General features: G+C 45.4%; 1 protein-coding gene across 1 annotated transcript; it reads left to right on the top strand.

Moving 5' to 3' along the window:
- Window positions 1-8,238: 8,238 nt before the first annotated feature.
- trhr2 (thyrotropin releasing hormone receptor 2) lies at window positions 8,239-20,619 on the top strand. Its single transcript, XM_030096965.1, has 5 exons — window positions 8,239-8,640; window positions 9,616-9,748; window positions 10,730-10,881; window positions 12,222-12,345; window positions 20,122-20,619. Exons 1-5 carry the CDS (start codon window positions 8,264-8,266, stop codon window positions 20,617-20,619), a joined length of 1,284 nt encoding a protein of 427 aa, XP_029952825.1. The 5' UTR covers window positions 8,239-8,263.
- The last annotated feature ends 246 nt before the right edge of the window (window positions 20,620-20,865 follow it).

Raw genomic sequence — 20,865 nt, 5'->3', positions numbered from 1 at the left:
AAGTTTTGATTCACATGTTGCACTCATACTTCCAAGGAAATTGTTGCTATTTTATTCACACACAAAAACTTCCATCCATCAGAGCTCAAAATACTGAAAAGGAAAATTGTATGTAGCCCAAAGTGCTGTAAATGAAGCCTCACTGCTTCACCAGTACCCCTCCTCCCACTCCTCCTCCTCCTCCTCCTCCTCCTCCTCCTCCCCACCTCCTCCCACTCCTCCCCCCGTCCTCATGTAAACAGTCTCATGTCTGGTCTTCATGGTATTGAAGTGTGTTCCTGCCCACTTTTCACAGTTGGTCAGTCTATTGATCCTGTGGTGACTGATACAGTGAAATGTTGCCGATATGTTTGGAGAGAACAGCCATTAGACTGAGAATTAATCAATCAGTTCAGATCAACATGATCTACTCACTTGGAAATTAGGCTAAATCTCGCCTTGCTGAGCTGAATCATTTGCAGAGATGTTCTGAGACACGGAGACATGGCCTAAAACATTTCCAATGTGATGACATGAAGGAGAAACACACTTCTGTTGTGAGCAGCTGCAGGGTAGTTTGGAGATGTGTCCTTGTTGTTTTGAGAATGGAATTTCTGTTTCAAGAAATGAGTCAAAAATGAACCAAACCAATGGAGAAAAGCTGCAATATAGGTTTTGGCCGCTAGATGGCAGCAGTGGATTTACATTAAAGAAAACTTTAGCTTGTACTGGACATGAATGCTTCTGAAATAAGCAGTTTGAACTTCCTGGCGGTCATTTTACTGCTTCAGATCAGCTCTGCATCAGTGGCCGTGACCTCTGACCCCACACAGGCCAGAATTCTCCGTTCAGGGAGCTGGGAACTGGAACAGTCCCATTTCCCCACGAAACACAATCAATGCCTGTAAAAAAAAAAAAAAAACCCAATGCACTGATAAAAACCATGCTGGAGATATTGACCAGTCATCCACACTGACATGAAGACGGGTCAGTAAAGGTTTGGTGATCACACGGCGTCCGCCATGTCCCAGAAAACTTCCCACTCGGACGTTCATCAGGAGGGTTTTCTTTTCTTTGACAGATCGAGAAGCACGGACCTTCAAGTTCCACCTTTAAAAGAAAACAAAACAAAATCAAACCTAAAAATTAATAAATAATTAATTAAAATAACGGCAAGAAAAGAAGACAATAATAATTAAAAACATTTGGGAGAAAATAAATAAGGATGCATCTGAAAACTGAGGCTGAAGCGGAGGAGGTGGAGGAGGAGGAAGATGAGGAAGAGGAGGAGGAGAAGGTGGAGTTGGTGCCCTGAGGACAGAGAATCAAGTCAGACATGTGATCCTTCACTTCCTCCTGCAGATTTTAAAGAATTAACTTTCATTCCTGTTTCTGTACCAGTGGTGTAAACGAGACTAAATCTCACAAGTCTCTTTAAATCCTCAAATAATCTAAAGCAAAATACAAATAATCCACCAGGACATTCAATCTTTCTCTCTGGAAGCTTTCAAACGCCTCCATGTGTTTAAGAACAAAGATGATCAATAATTCAGAATCACATCAGGAAGAAAACACTTTTATTTTTTTAAACTGCAGTTAAAGCTGTCTTCAGCATTTAGAGGCAGTGCTGTTATTCTGAAGGCGGCGTCTGCTGCAAGCGTGTGTGTGTGTGTGTGTGTGTGTGTGTGTGTGTGTGTGTGTGTGTGTGTGTGTGTGTGTGTGTGTGTGTGTGTGCAGTTAAAGCCGGCTGCAGTCGCAGCAGCCCTCACACGCTCACTGGAGGAACATGGGAGCATCTGATCCTGTGCAGACGGACTGCTGTGGAGGAAACTGCAGGAATGTGGGAATAAAGAGGTAAAAGAAGCCTTCGTTTGATTCTCAGGACCCAGATTAGAAGTTCAGATTGTGATTTCATTTATTTATCAAGAGATCCTTTTGATCTGTGAGGAGGAGAAGTGCTGAATCTGTATTTTCTTGAATATAAAACCAGGAAATAACTGTTAGGTTTGATGGGAACTTGTTTTAAATGGGTGTATTTTGAGCTGTTATAGCTTCTGTACACATTTACGTGTAAATACATCAACTGGAAAATGAGTGTGGAGAAGTTAGAAATGAACTTAAGATCTTTTTTTCTTTAGTTTTTAATTTGAGAATAAGAATAATTCTTCTGTTAATATGTAGTATTTACACATTTATGCTGTTTCTATTGCTTCTACTGTATCGTGAGAAAACGTATTGGTGTGTGGATCTAATATAACGTGAGTACCTGCGTCCTTCACGTATCACAACTCATATCATAATGTTGATGGATGGATTCATGTATAGATTATTCGATCAGAAACAAGGGGCAGCTTTTAAAGATAAAGGTTAAATAACCTGTAATAATTAAAATTGGGATGTTTTCTTTCATCTAAATTGAATTTAATCCTCAAATGATTTTAACTCAGCAAGAGTCAACAGTGCTGTGCTCCTCTGATCAGATACTCTCAGGGTTCTCCACGGTTCTCAGGGTTCTCCAGGGTTCTCAGGGTTCTCAGGGTTCTCCAGGGTTCTCAGGGTTCTCCAGGGTTCTCCAGGGTTCTCCAGGGTTCTCCAGGGTTCTCAGGGTTCTCCAGGGTTCTCCAGCACATCAGAGTCAAAACCTTGAATGAGACCGGAAAATAATGTGGAACTCAAAATTCTTTCCTTCGAATCCGATGAACAGAAAAGCATCAGAAAACCCTCCTGTGCTCGTTTCAACCCCCCTGTGATACCAGACCGCATCCAGATCCAGCAGTGGTTCCCAAAGTGTGGCGCGAGAACCTCCTCTGGGACGCTGCACAGCTTTAACAGGGCTGCAACAACAACGCCTTAGAACCTGTTACTGCTAATAAACAAACCAAGCAAAATAGCAAATAAAACATGGCTAGGAAACCAATCAACCATCTGCTAACTAACTAGTGAACCAACCAACCCACTAATCAACCATCTAACTAACTAATGGACCACCTAACCAACCAATAAAACCACCAACCAACCAACTAACGAACCAACTGACCAATGAAACCACCAACTAAACAAACAAACCAACAAACAAACCAACTGACCAAGCAAACCAAAAATACCACAAATGACACGTCTGATGCCACAACCAACATCTTAACCAACCAAGCAATTTACCAAGCAAGCAAGCAACAATCCAACTAATTAACGAAACAACTAATCAGCTAACTGATCAGACAATCCAAAAAAACCCCAAATGAAACATGACTAATGCAACAACCAACACCTAAACCAACCAACCAACCAACCAACCAACCAACCGACCAACGAAACCGATGAAACGTGAAACAACTTATTGACCAATGAACCGACCATCTGACCTACCGACCGACAGACCATCCAATGAAACTACTAACCAGCCAACCAACTGACTGAGCGACCGACTAACAGACCACAAAACCCACCCAACCATCGCAACTAATGAAACAACTGATCAACTAACTGATCAAAAAAAACCCTAAATGAAACATGACTAATGCTACAACCAACACTGTAATGAACCAACCAACCAACCAACCAGCCAACCAACCAAGTGCTATGTCTCCAGACTTGGAGGTCTGGGACACACCATGCGTTGGGCCCCTCCCACTGCCAAGATGGCCAGCACTCACGTTTTGAGAGGGAACGGTTTATTTCTTAACAAAGACTGCAGGGTCAAAATCCAGTAAACTGAAATCATACAAAGAGCACTCAACCTATCTGATTAAAAGAAAATGGAACAAAAAGACAACTCCTGTTTGAAACTCTTTAACTGAGAAAAAGGAGAAAAGTGGTGACAGCGACAAACAGAAGACGTTCTGTCTCTTAACTAGTAAACTAGTGTTCTATTTTTTTAACATCATCCAAACAATACAAGATTACCCTAAAGGCTCCACAACTATGCAATGCTCATACAAGGTCAGTAACACACACACACACACACACACACACACACACACACGCACAGTCTCGTATTTCTATCCTCGTGGGGACCGTCCATTGACTCCCATTCATGTCTAGCCCCTAACCCTGACCCTTACCCTAACCCTAACCCACACCACAACAAAGCCTAACCCTAAAGAAATGTTTTTGCACTTTTACTTTTTTCAGTAACAACAACATGGTCAAGAAAACACTGTTTCTCCTACTTAGGACCGGAAAAAGGTCCCCACAAGGCACGTCGTTCCACGTTTTGCTATCCTTGTGGGGACATTTGGCCCCGACAAGGATAGAAATACGAGAACACACACACACACACACACACACACACACAGCTGGCAGCATGATATCCCCTTGTCTTCTTCCCTGGACAGCTAATGAGACGTCCTTCAGCAGCTCCAGCAGCACTCCCATACCTGGTCTGTTTCAGCCAGCCGATTGTTCAAATAATCAATCATTCTCTCTTTTACACACACACACACACAGTCAGGAAGAGAGACAGCAACAGAGGAGGCTGCGGCTCCCCACATATGACCTGGGTCATAAGACAAGCAACCAACCAACCAATGACCGGACCAACCAACTAACCAAATGACCAGACCGACCGACCGGCCAACCAACCAATCAGCCAGCAACCACTGACTGGACCAACCAACCAACCAACCAACCAATCAACTAACCAACCAATGACTGGACCAACCAAATGACCGGACTGACCGAGTGACCAACCAACCTACCAACAAACCAACCAAATGAGCTGACCCATCGATTGATCAACCCACCAACCAAATGACCTGACTGATTGACCAACCAACCAATCAACCAACCAACCAACCAACCAATTGAGCTGACCGACCGACCGATCGACTGATCAGCCAACCAACCAACAATGATGGGATGAATCAAGCAATCAACTAACCAACCATCCAAATAAACGACCTGACCGACCAACCAACCAACCAATTAATTGAACAATTATTCAACCAACTGATCAAACCAAAAAAAATTGCAAATGAAAAATAACTAATGCGACAACCAACGCTGCAATGAACCAACCAACCAACCAACCAACCAACCAATGACCCAACCAAGCAACCCATCAACCAACCGAATGACTAATTAGGCAGCCACCTACTCAACCAAACACTGAAACAAACTCAGGGCAGATTGTGAAATGAGAAATGAGAGCAATTGGTCTTTGGGGACATTTTCCTGATAGTTCCAGGACATTGTTCCATTCACCAATCGCAATCCAGCTGTTGCACTCACACATAAAACATTTCATCAGATACTGAACCCGTCTGTCTGGTATTAAAGGATGTTTGCGTGCAGAACAATAGGAAACCCTGCGGCGGCTCGGTGTCGCCGGCGGTCAGAGACGCAGCTCGTGTGACGGCGTGTGGTGCCGATGAATGAAAGCCGACTGATAACAGATTACTTTTCATTTCATGTCCACCTCAATTTATTAGCGGCCGCTCTCAGGAGGCGAGGTCGCAGCTCAGACGAGTGAAAAGAGCGCCAGACGCCTGCCACAGCTTCACCGCACGGCATGCTGGGTGATTAGCCTCAAAACAAGCGTCAAAACAAACACTTTGTCCTCCAGTAACCTCCACCTCCTTAGAAACTCCTGTGGTTTTTTAAAAATGGCTTTAATCAGTGTTTGTGCTCCGCAGGGTGGCAGAAAAATGGAAAAACACAAGGAGGCACCATCAGAGTGTAATAAAGAAGCACTTCTCTGCGTTTTCTGAGAACATTGCCTCCCGATTGTTTGAATACCGTTCTGAAATGTGTTGACACACGCTGTGCTGCCTTCAGGGTCCTAAAAGGAGAGCTTAATGCTGCGTGAGACTTTCCAGCCATATCTGATGTTCATTTTGACTCCAACTCTCACACCGAGGAGGAAGAAAGATAAGATCTCCATCACTGGATGATGCTGAATTTATCAGGTTTTCTAGAGTTAACAGGTCAAAAAATCCCGATAAAATCACTTTAAGGCCGTTTTCACATTAGCCCTGTGAAGTCCAGACCTTAGACCACATCAGAGCTTTCTGGGAAAATCTTCATCTTTTGTGTGAACACTCTCTTGACGAAAGATGCAGATCTTTCGGGCGAACTCTGGGGTCCCTGAAATCGACGGTCACGGCGGGGAGTTTCCAGGGGTTTCAGACAGGTGCAGCGAGACTTCGTGACCTGGAGCATGATGTGTTTGACTAGCAAAAATGAACAAAGCGAGTCAGAAGAATCAGACACACAAAGAAAGAAGTAGCAACTGTCTGGTGGTCCAACGTGGAGCAGCGAGGAAGAACAGGCGCTCATTGATAGGTGGTTAGAAGACTAGAAATCATGGTTGTTTTGTGGTTGCCGGCTGCTGGGACGGGACTTTCTATTTTGGCCAATTAAATTAGCCGGATTTCTTCCTCTGTCTGTCTGGTCAGTGTTCATTTTGGCAGAAAGCGCCCCCAAACGAGCAGATGCTGTAACTGCATGATGTTGTCCAGAAGTTTGGTCCACGCAGCAAGCCGAACCAAAGGCAGGTGGGAATATTCTCAGCTCCCCACCTCCCCAGGAGAACCGAGTCCTGGCCTATCCTGGTGTGAAAGCAGCCTAAAATTAAATGAAACGTTGTCTATGCTCATGTCTGGTACTATTTCAAAGTTCAGTCTAAGTCTAGTCCAGTATTTTTTACAACTTGAGTCTGAATAAAGTCCAAGGTGTGTCTAAACTCTGGTCTGAAACCAGCCCAAAATTGAGTCTTAATCTAGTCCACATGCTTTCTAAACTTGAATCTAGATGTAATACAAACATTTTGTCAATATTAGTCTGAAACATCCCTGAATTCAGTATAGACTTGAGTTTAAAACTGATTAATACTTGAGTCTGAATCCAGCCCTAAGCTCGACTCTTTAGCCAGTCGAGACATTATGTGTAAGCTTGAGTCTAAAACTCGTCCAAACTTTGTTAAAACTTGAGTTTAAAGCTAATCCACAGTTTGACTAAACTTGAGTTTACAGCTCATCCAAAGTTTGGCTAAAACTAGTCCAAACAATTACCAAATCATTGTCATTGACTAACCTTGAATGTGAAACATGTCCAAAGTTAGTCTAAACTTGAGTTTGAAGCTGATCCACAGTTAGACCTGATAAAGGATCCTGATTCACGTGAAACGGATATGGAACCAGTCTGAATCTCCATAAAATGAGTGAAAAACTCCCTCAGAAACCTGAAAACTGAAGCCTAAACTATTGACATTATTTCAAAACCCAGTCAGGAACGGATCTGAGTTTAGTAAACAGGACCAGTGGACTGGTTTTAGACTCAGGTCTTTGGTGAAACTGTGGTCTAGAAATAACCCAAAACGTAGTTTCAAACCTAGTCCATTAAAAGAGAAAAAAACAGTTGGAGAACCAGTTCCAGAGAACCAGAGAATCAGAACCAGTTCAGAGTGAGTCTCCTGAATCCAGTCCAGTGTCCGATAGAAGTCCTGCTGTTCTGAATGTGAGCTACTGTGTTTTTCCTCCGTCCAGTCATTCTGAAGAGTATTTAATGGAGCCCGTCCTCCAGCCGAAGGTTTAATCACCTCATTTTGTTGGCGTCCCAGACGTGTTGGATCGGGTCAGATCTGCCGGCTGTGAGGACTCGGGAAGAGAGTAATTCAATTAGCGGGACTCATTCTGCCGAAGCTCTGCTGAAAGCTGCTTCGGGGGAAAAGAAACCGCTGAGTTTCTGTTAGAGGATCGGCTGTGCGAGCGTGAGAGAGTTGACTGTGTGGCTTCAGCGTCCGGATGACAACGTTCTCAAGGGGAAACAGAAACTTGGTGACCACTGAAGCTGGAATCCTGTGATGGCTTGGTTGTTACCAGATGTGGTCATGAGCCAAGAAAAGGCTGAATTCCATGAATGCTGATTTTCTCCTGGATGTTTTTCTGCTTTCATCTGGTAAAATCAGCGTTGTTCTTGTATTGTGATCACGTTGTTAGAGCAGCTTCATTATGGAAGAGTCAGAAACTCACACGGCAGACGAGAGCTGGACTGAGACACGGAGGCTGGAAGGCGTCCCGCAGGTCATCGTTAATCCAACGCCCAATTAACCCGACTCGTCTTCTGCTCGTAGGTGACTCATCGGGGGCCTGAGCGCTGCTCGGGAGTCCTGGGATAACCGCGTGTTTTCACTCCGCCGCGCCGGCTAAGGCGGGTAAGAGGAAGGTCGCTGCCAAGGTCGACGGCTGGAGCGAGCTTAACCTGCTCCACGCTGAAACCTCATGTCCTAAATGAAGAAGAAGAAAACATGGACGCCCTTCTGAGCTTCCATTAGCGCTCCACCAATATGGCCGACAACGCCAGCTCCAGGGTGGACACCCCCACCAACATCTCGCTCAGCGCCGCCGTCGCCGACTCGCTGGAGTACAAGACGGTGTCGGTGTTCCTGGTGCTACTGGTGTGCAGCGTGGGCATCGTGGGGAACGTCATGGTGGTCCTGGTGGTCCTCACCGCGCGCCACATGAGGACGCCCACCAACTGCTACCTGGTGAGCCTGGCCATCGCCGACCTGACGGTGCTGGTGGCGGCGGGGCTCCCCAACGTGTCCGACAGCCTGACGGGAACCTGGGTGTTCGGCCACGCCGGCTGCCTGGGCATCACCTACCTGCAGTACCTGGGCATCAACGTGTCGTCCTGCTCCATCACCGCCTTCACCGTGGAGAGGTGAGTGCAACCGCCAACTGGCAGCCACCAACCGGCAACCAGCAACCGCCAGCCGTCAACAATAAACCTGACCCCTAAATATGTTACTGCTGGAAGCTGCTCAGCAGGAGAGTCAACTTAAAAACTTGGTCAGCAGTGTTGTTACTGGGAGTTACTTTAGTTTGAGTCACTATTAACTTCTTCAAAACTTACTTGAGTCATGATGTCACACATAAAGTAACTGATTACATTTCAAGATTCTTTGTAGAATTTTGCTGCAGGGAAAACTAATCAGTTACAAGAACCTGTTGAGACTCAGTCGAGACTGATACCAGAGAAGGACAAGACCAAGATAAGACCGAGACTTAAAGGGACCAAGACACAGTCAAGACCAAAACCAAGACAAGACCGAGACTTTAAGGGACTGAGACCCAGTCAAGACCAAGACCAGAGCGTCTCAAGACCCAGTCAAGACCAAGAGGAGAGCATCCCAAGACCAAGACTTTAAGGGACCAAAACTCAGTCAAGAGCAAGACCAGAGCATACCAAAGCCAAGACAAGACCAAGACTGTAAGGGACTAAGACACAGACAAGACCAAGACAAGAACATCCCAAGACAAACACATCAAAGGACCAAGACCCTGTCAAGACCGATACCAGAGCATCCCAAGACAAAGACAAGACCATGACTTTAAAGGACCAAGACCAAGTAAAGACCACGACCAGAGCATCCAAAGACCAAGACAAGACCATGACTTTAAAGGACCAAGACCAAGTAAAGACCACGACCAGAGCATCCAAAGACCAAGACAAGACCAAGACTTGAATGGTCTGAGCCGAGCCGAGCGTCTCTCTGGGAAGACGTGGACTCGGCCTGCAGATCGTCTCCTGACTCCTGATCAGTCAAAGTGTTTCCTGCATGCATTATGGATGAGGAGCTTTCTGCGCCGGGGCTGCAGAGGCCACGCCCACAACGCGTCTCCCGATTCCGTGCAGGTACATCGCCATCTGCCACCCCATGAAGGCCCAGACGGTTTGCACCGTGTCCCGCGCCAAGCGCATCATCGCCGGCGTGTGGCTGGCCACCTGCGTGTACTGCATGCTGTGGTTCTTCCTGGTGGACATCCAGGTGAGAACGTCTCCGTTCCTCTCTGTCTCTCTTCTGGCTTCTCTCTTTCAGCTTTTATTTTTCTTCAAGAAACTTTTTTTTTCTTGATTTGTTTAGTTTTTCAGGTATTTTTCTTCATTTTTCCTCCATTTTGTTTTGTGTGTTTTGTTTCTCTGTTTTCTTCTTTAATTGATTCTTTTTTTTCCATTTCGTTTTTGCTTTTCTTTTCACGTCTTTCTCATTGTTTTCCGTTCACCCTTTTTCACCTTCACTACTTTTCTGCTTTCTTTATATTTAACCATTTTCACATATTTCTTGTTTTTCCTTTTCATTTTTGAGTTTTTTCTTCTTCCTTTTTAGCTATTTGACATTTTCCTCTATATCTTTTATTTCTCAATATTTTACTCAAATCTTTTCCACTTTCTTTTTGCTTGTTTTGCTCTTTATTTCAGTTCTTATTTACTTTCTTTTCCTTGTTTTTATATTTGTTTTGTTTTCATATCTATCCTTATATTTTCCAGCAGTTTTGTTTTTGCTTTTCATTATGTCTCCTTTGTGTCTTTTTTTCTTGTTTTCTGTTTTTATATTTTACATTCATTTCTTCCTTGGTCCTGTTTATTTGTTGATTGGCAAGAAAGACAACGACACTTAATTTTTTTCCCCTTTCATCTTAATTTGTCATCTTTTCTTTCAAAAATGTATTTTTTTAATTTAAATTTTGTTGGCTTTTTATTTTCCTTTTTCATTATTCTCTTCTCCCCCCTTTTTTCTCCTTTTCTTGTGATTTTCCACTTTATTGTCACACTTCCCTTTTCACTTTGTTCTTGCTTTTCTTTTCCTGTATTTTTGCTGATTTCCTCCATTTCACTATTTTCCCACTTCGGTCTGTATATTTTCCAGATCTGTATAGTTTCTGATGTAAAAGTCTGTCAGAGCTTTTTTCAGAGTGAGGCCAGCAGCGGTGCATGCTGGGTAACCTGGGCGTGGCGCTCTGTGTCTCAGGTGAAGGAGGACGGCCACGTGCTGTGCGGCTACAAGGTGAAGCGGGAGCTCTACCTGCCCATCTACCTCATCGACTTCGCCATCTTCTACGTGGTGCCGCTGCTGCTCGCCATCGTGCTCTACGGCCTCATCGCTCGCATCCTCTACCTCAGGTGCAGCCCGGCGCCTCGTGACGGGACGTGAAAACACGTCGTTTCAGGAAAGCTCTGCAAATGATATCTGTTTCCACGGAAACAGCAGGAGGGATTAAAACGTCGTGGCTAGCGTGTTGGGCGCTGTCGGTTGTTTTTGTAGAAAGACCAGGCAACTATTTACTGCGGCTGTGGTGCACAAGGACCAGGAGCAGTAGTAGCATTTTCCCCATTTCTATGAAGAAAGAGTTGGAATGTGTTTAAAAGTTGCGTTTCCTGCTATTTACATGGGGACGGAGGTGTAACGTTGTAAAAAAGTCGCATTTTCCCCTGTTTCCATGGATACAGAAGTGAAACATTAAAACGTTGTCTTCCTCTATTTCCACTCAGATGTAATTGGAATGTTTTTAAAAAGTTGCATTTTGCCCCGTTTACATGAAGACAGAATTGGAACATTTTAAAAAAGTTGCATTTTCCCCTGTTTCCATGGATTGAAACGTCAATAAATTGAAATGTCAAAAAAAAGTTGCGTTCTTCCTCCGTTTTCACCCAGATATAGTTAGAATGTTTTTAAAAAGTTGCATTTTGTGCGGTTTACATGGAGACGGACTTGGAACATTAAAAAAGAATATGTAATTTTTACCTGTTTGAACAGAGATGGAGTTAAAACATTTCTAAAAAGTTACTTTTTACCCCGTCTCCATGGAAACGGAGTTGGAATGTGTTGCGTTTTCCTTGGTTTCCATGGAGACGGAGTCAGAGCATTTCCAAAAAGTTGCATTTTCAGTGGCTCTGAGCACCGTTGTTGCATAAACAGGTTCCCAAAATGCAACGAGAGCAGTGGATAAATGAAGGATTCGTGGACGCAGGCCAGATTCTCCTGGTCCTGGTCCTGGTCCTGGTCCTGGTCCAGATTCTCCGAGGACAATACACTCGACACGTTAACAACAGACGATTACGGACATCCGTCCGTATTCGTCTGTTGTTAATGTTTAGAGCGTAATGTTGTCTGCAGAATGTCTGTGTGGTTTTATTACAAACAACAGCACCAACTAGTGGCCCAACATGAAAACTACATTGTGTTTTCAGGACAGTTATTTGTGAATTTGAAGCTTCTCTGAAATCGAAACGATGCATTTTCACATTAAACATGGTGGAAATGGTTCCACTTCTTTTAGGGACAATTTTGTCTTGTTTTTTTTGTTTTTTTTGTTTTTTTTTTTTTAGAAACTGCTTCGTTGTTCGAAAAGAATGACTGAAAATATCTTGGGGGGGGGGGGGGGGGGGGGTCTGGAGTGCTGCCCCCTCTTTTCCCGACATGGACCCTGAAGACTCACTGACCCCCCCTTGTTTCCCCGCAGCCCTCTGCCCAACCACCCGGACGCCGGCGCCACCACGCTGCGCCGGAGCTGCCGCGAGGCCCCCGAGGGAGCCCGGGGGGGCCGGTCGGGTCGGCCCAAGAGTGCACTCTCCTCCAGGAAGCAGGTCTGACACCCTCCCCCTCCCCCGCCCCCGCCCCCACCCTCTCAGTCCGGTCTTATCTGTCTGATAATTGCTGCGGACGATAGCTTTCACCCACTCTTGACCCCGGCCGCCATGGGCCGGGAGCTCGTGGACACGTGATTGGTTCTTAACAGCACTGTGATGGTGACAGCCCCCCCCCCACGGAAAGGTGGAGGTAATGGACTCTGGACTCTGCTTCACGGGCGGAGCGGCCGGAGAGGCTCCTCAGTGAAAGCCACCCCCCTCTCCCCCTACACACACACACACCTCCACCTCCACCTCCACCCCACCCCCACCCCCCCAGGTTATTGCTCCGCCGTGCTGTTTTGTCTCCCGGCTCTCACATACAGACCACATTCATCCTCTTGGGCTTTTATTTTTTATTTTTTTGGTCTTGAAAGCATCGACCTTCAGTTCTCCCAGCAGGCCGAGCGCCGCCGCCGCTTGATTTGTTATGGAATCATTTAAAAGCCTCCGCAGAGACTCCTCCACTCCCTCCGTGCTCTAATTCCACTGAAATATTCACACGTTCACGCAGAGCCGTTCAGATTCATCCTGTCCATGTGGAGTATGTATTGAAATACATTAGGCGGAATTATTCCTGAGCCTCCTCCTGTCCTTTAGGAAAACACTGAGATTAATACCAGTCACACTTTTCAATTTTGTTCATTCAAGTACAATTTAAGTTCAAACTGATGCAAAAGATTAATAAGTTTTCACTTTATGTAAATGAGTAGCTCCAATTCTAATTCACTCTGAAATTGTTATTTGACTCTTTGATAGAGAGGATCAAACTGTTATGGTCCAACATGATGAAAACAGGAAGATATGGAAATAGGAGGACCGGGACCGGCCAAACAAATGACCAAACGAACCGTCAAACGACTGACCAACCAACCGAACGAACGAACGACCGACCAACTGAACAACCAATCAAATAAACAGCCAGATGACTGACTGACCAACCGAACGAATGAAGGATCAAATGACTGAACGACCAAATGAATGACCAAATGGCTGAATAATAATAATGCATTGGTTTATATAGCACTTTTCTAGACACTCTACATTGCATTCTTCATTCTCTCCATACTGGGTGGTGGTAAGCTACTGCTGTAGCCACAGCTGCCCTGCGGCAGACTGACAGAAGTGAGGCTGCCAAACTGCGCCATCGGCCCCTCCCACCACCACTTAGGCAAGGTGGGTGAAGTGTCTTGCCCAAGGACACAACAACAGTTTTACGCATGTGGGAGCGGGGATCGAACCGCCAACCATCTAGTTATAAGACGACCCACTCCACCAACTGAGCTACTGTCGCCCCAATGGCAAATGGTCAAACAACTGACCGACCGGCAAATCAACTGAATGAAACGTCTGAACAATCAACCGAACGAATAGATGGACAGACAGACAGACAGACAGATGAACAACTGAATAACTGACTGACCATCTGAACGAACGAACGAACGAACGAACGAACGAACGAACGAACGAACGAACGAACGAACTAACGAACTAACTAACTAACTAACTAACTAACTAACTAACTAACTAACTAACTAACTAACTAACTAACTAACTATCAATTGAATGACTGACCGACCAAACGAATGAACGAACAACTGAATGAATAAAAAGCCTAAACAATCAACCGAACGAATACATGGACGAACAGATGGACTAACACCTGAACAAATGACCGACCAACCGAATGGATGGACGGACGAATGAACGACTGACCAAGTGACTGAACAATTAAATGAACAGGCGGCCAAACAAACGACTGAATGAATAACCGAATGGACAACCAACCAAACGAATGACCGACCGAACAACCGACCAAGTAAACACCCAACCGACTGAACAAACAAACCAACAAACAAACCAGTGCTGAAATTCATAAAAAAAGTCATTCAGAATCTTTGGACTAGTAACCAGGAAATATTTCCAGTCCAGAATGAATTCCACTCATCCCAATGTAACCGATCTTTACTTTAAATTTTGCAATAATAATCAGTCATTAGTTGAACCTTGATGTTGTTTCAGGTCAAGGCATTGCACAAGACAGTATTTTTTTCATATAATTTTTGAAATAAAATATGAAAATATGAACCCTGACTAATAACTGAGGTTAATCTAGAATTATGCTATTTGAATCAGCTTGAGTAGCTTAGTTTGTTTTAACTGAGATTCAGACACGTAAAGTCACAACTCCTAAAGTATCGTAAAAATATCTGCTTTTAGCTTATCCAGGGAAAATTTTACTCATTAAAATGAACGGATGAGAGTGATTTTCGAGTGCTGCAAACAAAGTAACTTACAAAGATGCACAAAACTTCAACAGAGTGGAAAAACAAAACAATGTTTCTGTTCTGTTCATGAAAAGATGAATAAAACGAAGCCCTGAAGATGTCAGGAAGTTCTTCTTCTGAGATTTTAAACTGAGGCTAACAAACTGGTGCTGTTGCCTAGCCTTGTAATCCCAATTTCCACCACAGGGGGATGTAGTGACTCACTATAGGCTCAACGCTGCCACCCAGTGGACTGAAGTGGGAATTCAGCAGCGAGACATGCAGCCCCTTGCTTGACATCCATCCCAGCTGTGAAAGCACTTTCTCATCAGTAACAATCTCAGTATTGATCCTCGAGGCTGCGGAGGGCAGAGGAATGACAACAGGATGTAAATCTGAGCGGAGGGTCACTGGCATGAAGCTTCAAGGACGCCTCTTCATCACACACCTTTAGATTGAATGAATTCTCAGTGATTCACCTTCACACACACATTCTGCGTGTGTGTGTGCGTGTGTGACCCAACTCGGGTTGCGAGAGCAGAGAGATCTTAATCTGGTTGTATTCTAGGAGCTTCATCTGAGTGCAGAAGATTTGCATAATGTGATTGGGGATTTCCAGTGAAGTGGTGCAGACGACGGCGGCGGCAGCGCCGCCGCTCCTTCAGCGCCACTTCACGCCGGTTTGATCGGCCGGCTCAATCTGATGGGACTTTGATAAACTTGTGAATGGCACTTTCATGACGGGGAGATTAATTCAGCCTGCTCTGAGATTACCTTTAATCTCTGAGGGTTTCCGGCTGCCTCTGATCCTCCTGCATCCAGCGCATGAACAGGCGGACGGCCGGGGGAGTGAAGCGTCGCCGGTCGCCGTCGAGAACTCATCAATATCGTCATCATCGTTTCAGAAATGTCCATGGACAATGGTTTTCAAGATTGTTAACAGACCATGGATTTCAGAACAGTTCATAAATCGTAGTTTTCGGAGAGTGTGCACAGACAATGGTTTCTGAAAGTCACCATGGCTGTTTTTTTTAGAAGCATTAACACAATGGTTTTTGGAAGAGTTCACTGACAATGGTTTTTAAGACTGTTAACGGACTAGGGTTTTCGGGAGAGTTAATACATTTTGGTTTTTGGGGAAACTATACACAGATAATGGTTTTCAAGAATGTTCACAGACCATGGTATTTACAATTGTGACGATAGATTTTTGAAAATGTGCACAAATAGTGACTCCTGACTGTGGACGCAACATTTAATAGTAACCATAAGTGTGAAGAAACAATGGTTTTTCAAAATTGTTCTAAGACAATGGTTTTCAGAATAATTAATGAACTGAAGCTTTTGAGAATTGTACACAGACAATGGTTTGTGAAAGTCAACTTGAATTCTTCAGATATGTTCACAGACGATGCTTTTCAGAAATGTTTACAGGCAGTAGTTTTTAGATGTGTGAACAGACAATGGTTTTAAGCTCTGCTAACATATACTGAGCTCCAGTTTTTCAGGCGTGTTGGCGGCAATGGTTTTCAAAGGTTTTCATCAAGATTATAAAGTGTGCACAGACAATGGCTTCAGAGAGTGATCCGAAACTTTGGCATTTGATGTCTTTCAGAAGTGTACACAGACAACGGTTTCTCAAAGTGAACATAAACTAAAACCGTTGACAGTCAATATTTTTGGAAAGTGCTCATAGACAATGGTTGCAGAAAGTCTTTCCTGTCACTTCTTCCTCCTCAGATTCAGCACGCTGTTCTGTTTGTTCGGCTTCACACATCGAAAATTCAGATTATTTGTATTTTCCATCATTATATTCTCCTCCCATTTTTTAAGAAGAATTTCTTTTTTTTATTAATTCTTCACATTTCTTTTCCCTGTTGTTTCCATGTCATGCTGCTCACACTACCATTGCAGGACTAATGATGGTGTATTAATGTAAATTCCTGGGCTCAGCGGGTTGAACAGCTGCCTTCACTGCATTAGCAAAAGGAAAAAGAAAATGTTTGTGATGTCAAGTATCCGGCGGCCTGGTAATTACAGTCATAATCTGCCTTCTCAGAAAGCTTTCTGTCTCATTATCGCGGTGCGGAGATAATTAGGAAGCTCTCCTCGCGTTCCCTTCATGTTCAATTAAACGCTTTGTTGTGTTTTTATCTACCTGCTGAGGCGGCGTGCGCCCGATCACAGCTCGTGGCGTCGACGCACACGCTTATCGGGAACGACGCTCAGTCGAGCGTGTGAGCGTGAAACCCGCCGTCGTCCCGGAACACTTTGATTCCTCCTGCAGTGGTTTGAAAATACAGACACACTTCAGCCGGTGGTGCATGGATGGAGGGATGGAGGGATGGAGGGATGGATGGATGGATGGATGGATTGATAGACAGATGTATGTATGGATGGAGGGATGGTGGTTGGATGAATGGTAAGATGGATGGATGGATGGATGGATGGTGGGTGGATGAATGGAAAGATGGATTGAAGAATGAATGAATGAATGGAGGGGTGGGTGGAGTTATGGACGGAAGGATGAATAGAAAAATGGATGGATGATGGTGGGTGGATGAATGGAAAGGTGGATGGATAGATAGATGGATGAATGGGTGGGTGGATTATAGATGGATGGATGGATGGATGGATGGATGGATAGATGGGTGAATGATGGATGGATGGACAGATGAATGATGGATGGATGATGGATGGATGGATGGATGGGTGGGTGAGTGGATGAATGAATGGATGGACAGCTGCATGGATGGATGGATGCACAGATGGATGGATGGATGGATGGATGGATGACTGAAGGTGTGCCCCTCCACCCCACACCCCATCATCTCACCAAGGTTAAGAAGTGTCTGAGTGGTTGCCATGGTGACCTGGCTGCGGTGCTGATGCGGGACAGGGTGCAGGGATGCTGGAGGCAAAACACACACACACACACACACACACACACACACACACACACACACACACACACACACACACACACACACACACACACACACACACACACACACCTCTACTGTCCTGTTATTGCTCAATGCAGTCACTGTTTTTATGTATGAATATGAATACAGAGCTCAGTGTTTTCAGCTACGGGGCTGTTGGGAAAGCTTCTGTGTGACGCTGCATATTTTCATACGTACAGTCAGAAGCTGTCAGGTTATATCAGGATGATCAAACACATTTCAGTTTATGACCTACACACAACCCAGTCTCATCAAGAGTAAACCGGTAAAAATGCTATAATAATCATAAAATGTAAACTTCATAGGGTTTTTTTTTTTTTTGTAGAATAAATGTCATGAAAATGTTCAGTTCAGTTACTACAGAAAATTACAGTAATCTAAATGTAATGCCAGTTTCAATGACAGAATGAAATGTCAGCTTTTTTAAAGGACAAGTATGAGGCCTAACTTTTAGCTACCTTTCAATACTGAATACCGTAATTATTACAAAAAACAAAAAGCCTGATTCATACTCTAAAAACAAACGATGCGCAAACCCTCAATGCTGTGCCACCTCCAACAGCCATGAAGGCTCCGCTGTATGACTGCATCTAGAGTACGCACAGCGTATGCCCTTTAGCATGTAGCATCACTGGTGTGTGAGCCCTGAAACTCTTTAGCATGTAGCATGTAGCTACGGATCCGATACCAGACAATAGTATGGGTCTGGGTCTGGGTATTGGTTTGGGTATCAGTCTTTGGATGGGACTGGGTCTGGGTCAAGTCATCAGTGTGGGTCTGGGTCTGGGTCTGGGTATAAGTATAAGTATAGGCATAAGTATGGTTCTGGGTCTTTGTCTAGGTATGGGTCTGGGTATTGGTCTAGTTATCGGTCTGTGTCTGGGTATAGAACTGGGTCTGGGTCTAGGTCTGGGTCTCCGTATTGTTCTGGGTATGGGTGTTGGTATTGGTCTGGGTCTGGGTCTGGGTCTGGGTCTAGGTATGAGGTCCTGGCCTGGGTCTAGTTTTCAGTCTGACTGTCGATTCATCCCTGTTCCCGATCTGAACTCAGAATGCGTCCAGGCGCTGAGTCATGAGCGCCTCGGTACCAGTTTGTCCCGATAAGCTGTTATCAGAGCCGTGAAATGTCAGCGGCCCCGCGGCGTCTCCTGCACCTGTTCTCCGGTTCTCCTCGTCCCCAGTTCATCTTCACTCCGCGCTCCTCTTTTGTCTCTCGCTTTGCAGATGACTCAATTAGCCAGACCGCCTCGGTTAGCCAGCCGGCCGGCAGCACGCACGTAATAACCACACACACACACACACACACACACACACACACACACACACACACACACACACACACACACACACACACACACACACACACACACGCAGTATCTGAGTGATCGCCGCTCAGGGCTGAGATTCCGAGCGAGCGCCGGAACGCCGGGGCCGCGGCTCCGAGCTGCTCGGTAACGCCATCCACTTCCTGGACGCAGTGAGAACTCTGGAAGATCCTCCGAGTCCAGGAAACCGGACCGTCTCCAGCTCCAAGACCCTGGTTTGGTTCTCACTGTCAACAGGTGGAGTTTGAAGTGACGAGAACAGATTTACTCAAATTTCAGCGACGCTGTTTCGACCAGTTCCTCCATGAATGTGAGAATTGTTTGGACCAGTCCTACTTTGACTTTCTGACCAGTTTTATCCAAACTCAAAGCTTTTTTCTGCACCAGTGTTACTTTGATTTCAGGTCAGTTCAGAAAGACCTTTACTACTTTACTGTTCTTTAGTTTTACTAATTCAAAACTAGTCGGGTTGGGATTGGGGTCAATTTCATCCAAATTTAAAACTTCTGTGATCCAGTTTTACTCATTTTGAGAAGTTTTTCCTCTGGTTTAAGACGTTTCTGGAACAGTTTTTTAGATTTCAGGCTGATTTTGGACTTATTTTGGACCAGATTTTCTCTCATTCCAGATGAAAAACAAGCATTCAGACTGGCGTTTGACTCATGCAACTGTTTCATTTTCATGCTGTCCAAGAATACTCTATTTCAGCGTTACTTGTTCATCTGTGCTGCATTATGGGTTTTTGAGTTTTCGGCTTTGGTTTTGTTGTAACCAAATTGTTGTTTTTATTTTCTTTTATCATGCTGTTGAAAAGCACTTTGGTGCATCGGGAGGAGAGGGGGCCGTGGAAGTTGGAAGAAATAGTCTCTAAAAACCCGCCAAATATCGTGAAAACCAGCCCAAAGTTGATCAACCACTCCCAATGCTATGTTTTCCAGTCCAAGGTGTTGAAAAGAAGCCCAACTGGATGGAAACCCGTCCAATCTGAAAACAGCAGCCTGAACTCTTTACATGACTAAAAACAAACCGGGTCCTCAGAACGTAATCTGATCATCAGCAAACAACCGAACATGAAAATCAGAGCCGATCATTGGAGATGATCGCTGCCGTTGATCCGTGGTTCGAGCTTGACCGTGGTCTCTGAGCGGTTCTCCTGTTGCTCCCGTTCCCCTGCAGGTGACCAAGATGCTGGCGGTGGTGGTGATCCTGTTTGCCCTGCTGTGGATGCCGTACCGCACGCTGGTCCTGATCAACTCCTTCGTGTCGGCGCCATACCTGGACGACTGGTTCATCCTCTTCTGCCGGACGTGTATCTACGCCAACAGCGCCATCAACCCCGTCATCTACAACGCCATGTCGCAGAGGTTCCGCTCCGCCTTCCGGGGGCTCTACCGCTGCCGGCGGCTGGACGCCCACCAGAGGACGCTGTCCGTTGTCCAGGCGGGATTTGGCACCATGCGGGAGCCCCGCGCCGCCCACGCTAACGGCGGCGGGGTCGAAGGGGGGGTCCGGGAGGCCAAGCAGAATGGAGCCGGACCTCCAGAGGCGGTGACGGTCAACGGAACCACGTTCGACCAGAGGAGTCCTGACAAGAGTCCTGACGAGATGCCGCTGAGCGGCGGCGGAGAGCCTTATCGACCCGCGACCAACCGAAACAGTTCCACAGACGAATAATCTGAGGCAGGATGTAGATACCAGAGAGGAACCTGCCACCTGTATCTACTCCATCTTTATCTCTGGAGGCGACGTTCCCCCTCCGGAGGAAACGTTTCTGCAGATCGTAGAAGAAACCGACGGATCATTTCTGACCTCCGAACATTCACAACGCGCTCAAAGCCATGTTCTGTGAGTCTCGTGCTTTTGATCGTCCAGCCTTAAAAAGTGAAGATGTTTACACAGCAGACGGCGCCACTGAGCCTC

This window comes from Salarias fasciatus, chromosome 7, assembly GCF_902148845.1.
Source record: "Salarias fasciatus chromosome 7, fSalaFa1.1, whole genome shotgun sequence".
Classification (NCBI taxonomy): Eukaryota; Metazoa; Chordata; class Actinopteri; order Blenniiformes; family Blenniidae; genus Salarias; species Salarias fasciatus.
Note: the sequence above shows the minus strand (reverse complement) of the source record. Positions and strands in the feature narration are given on the sequence as shown.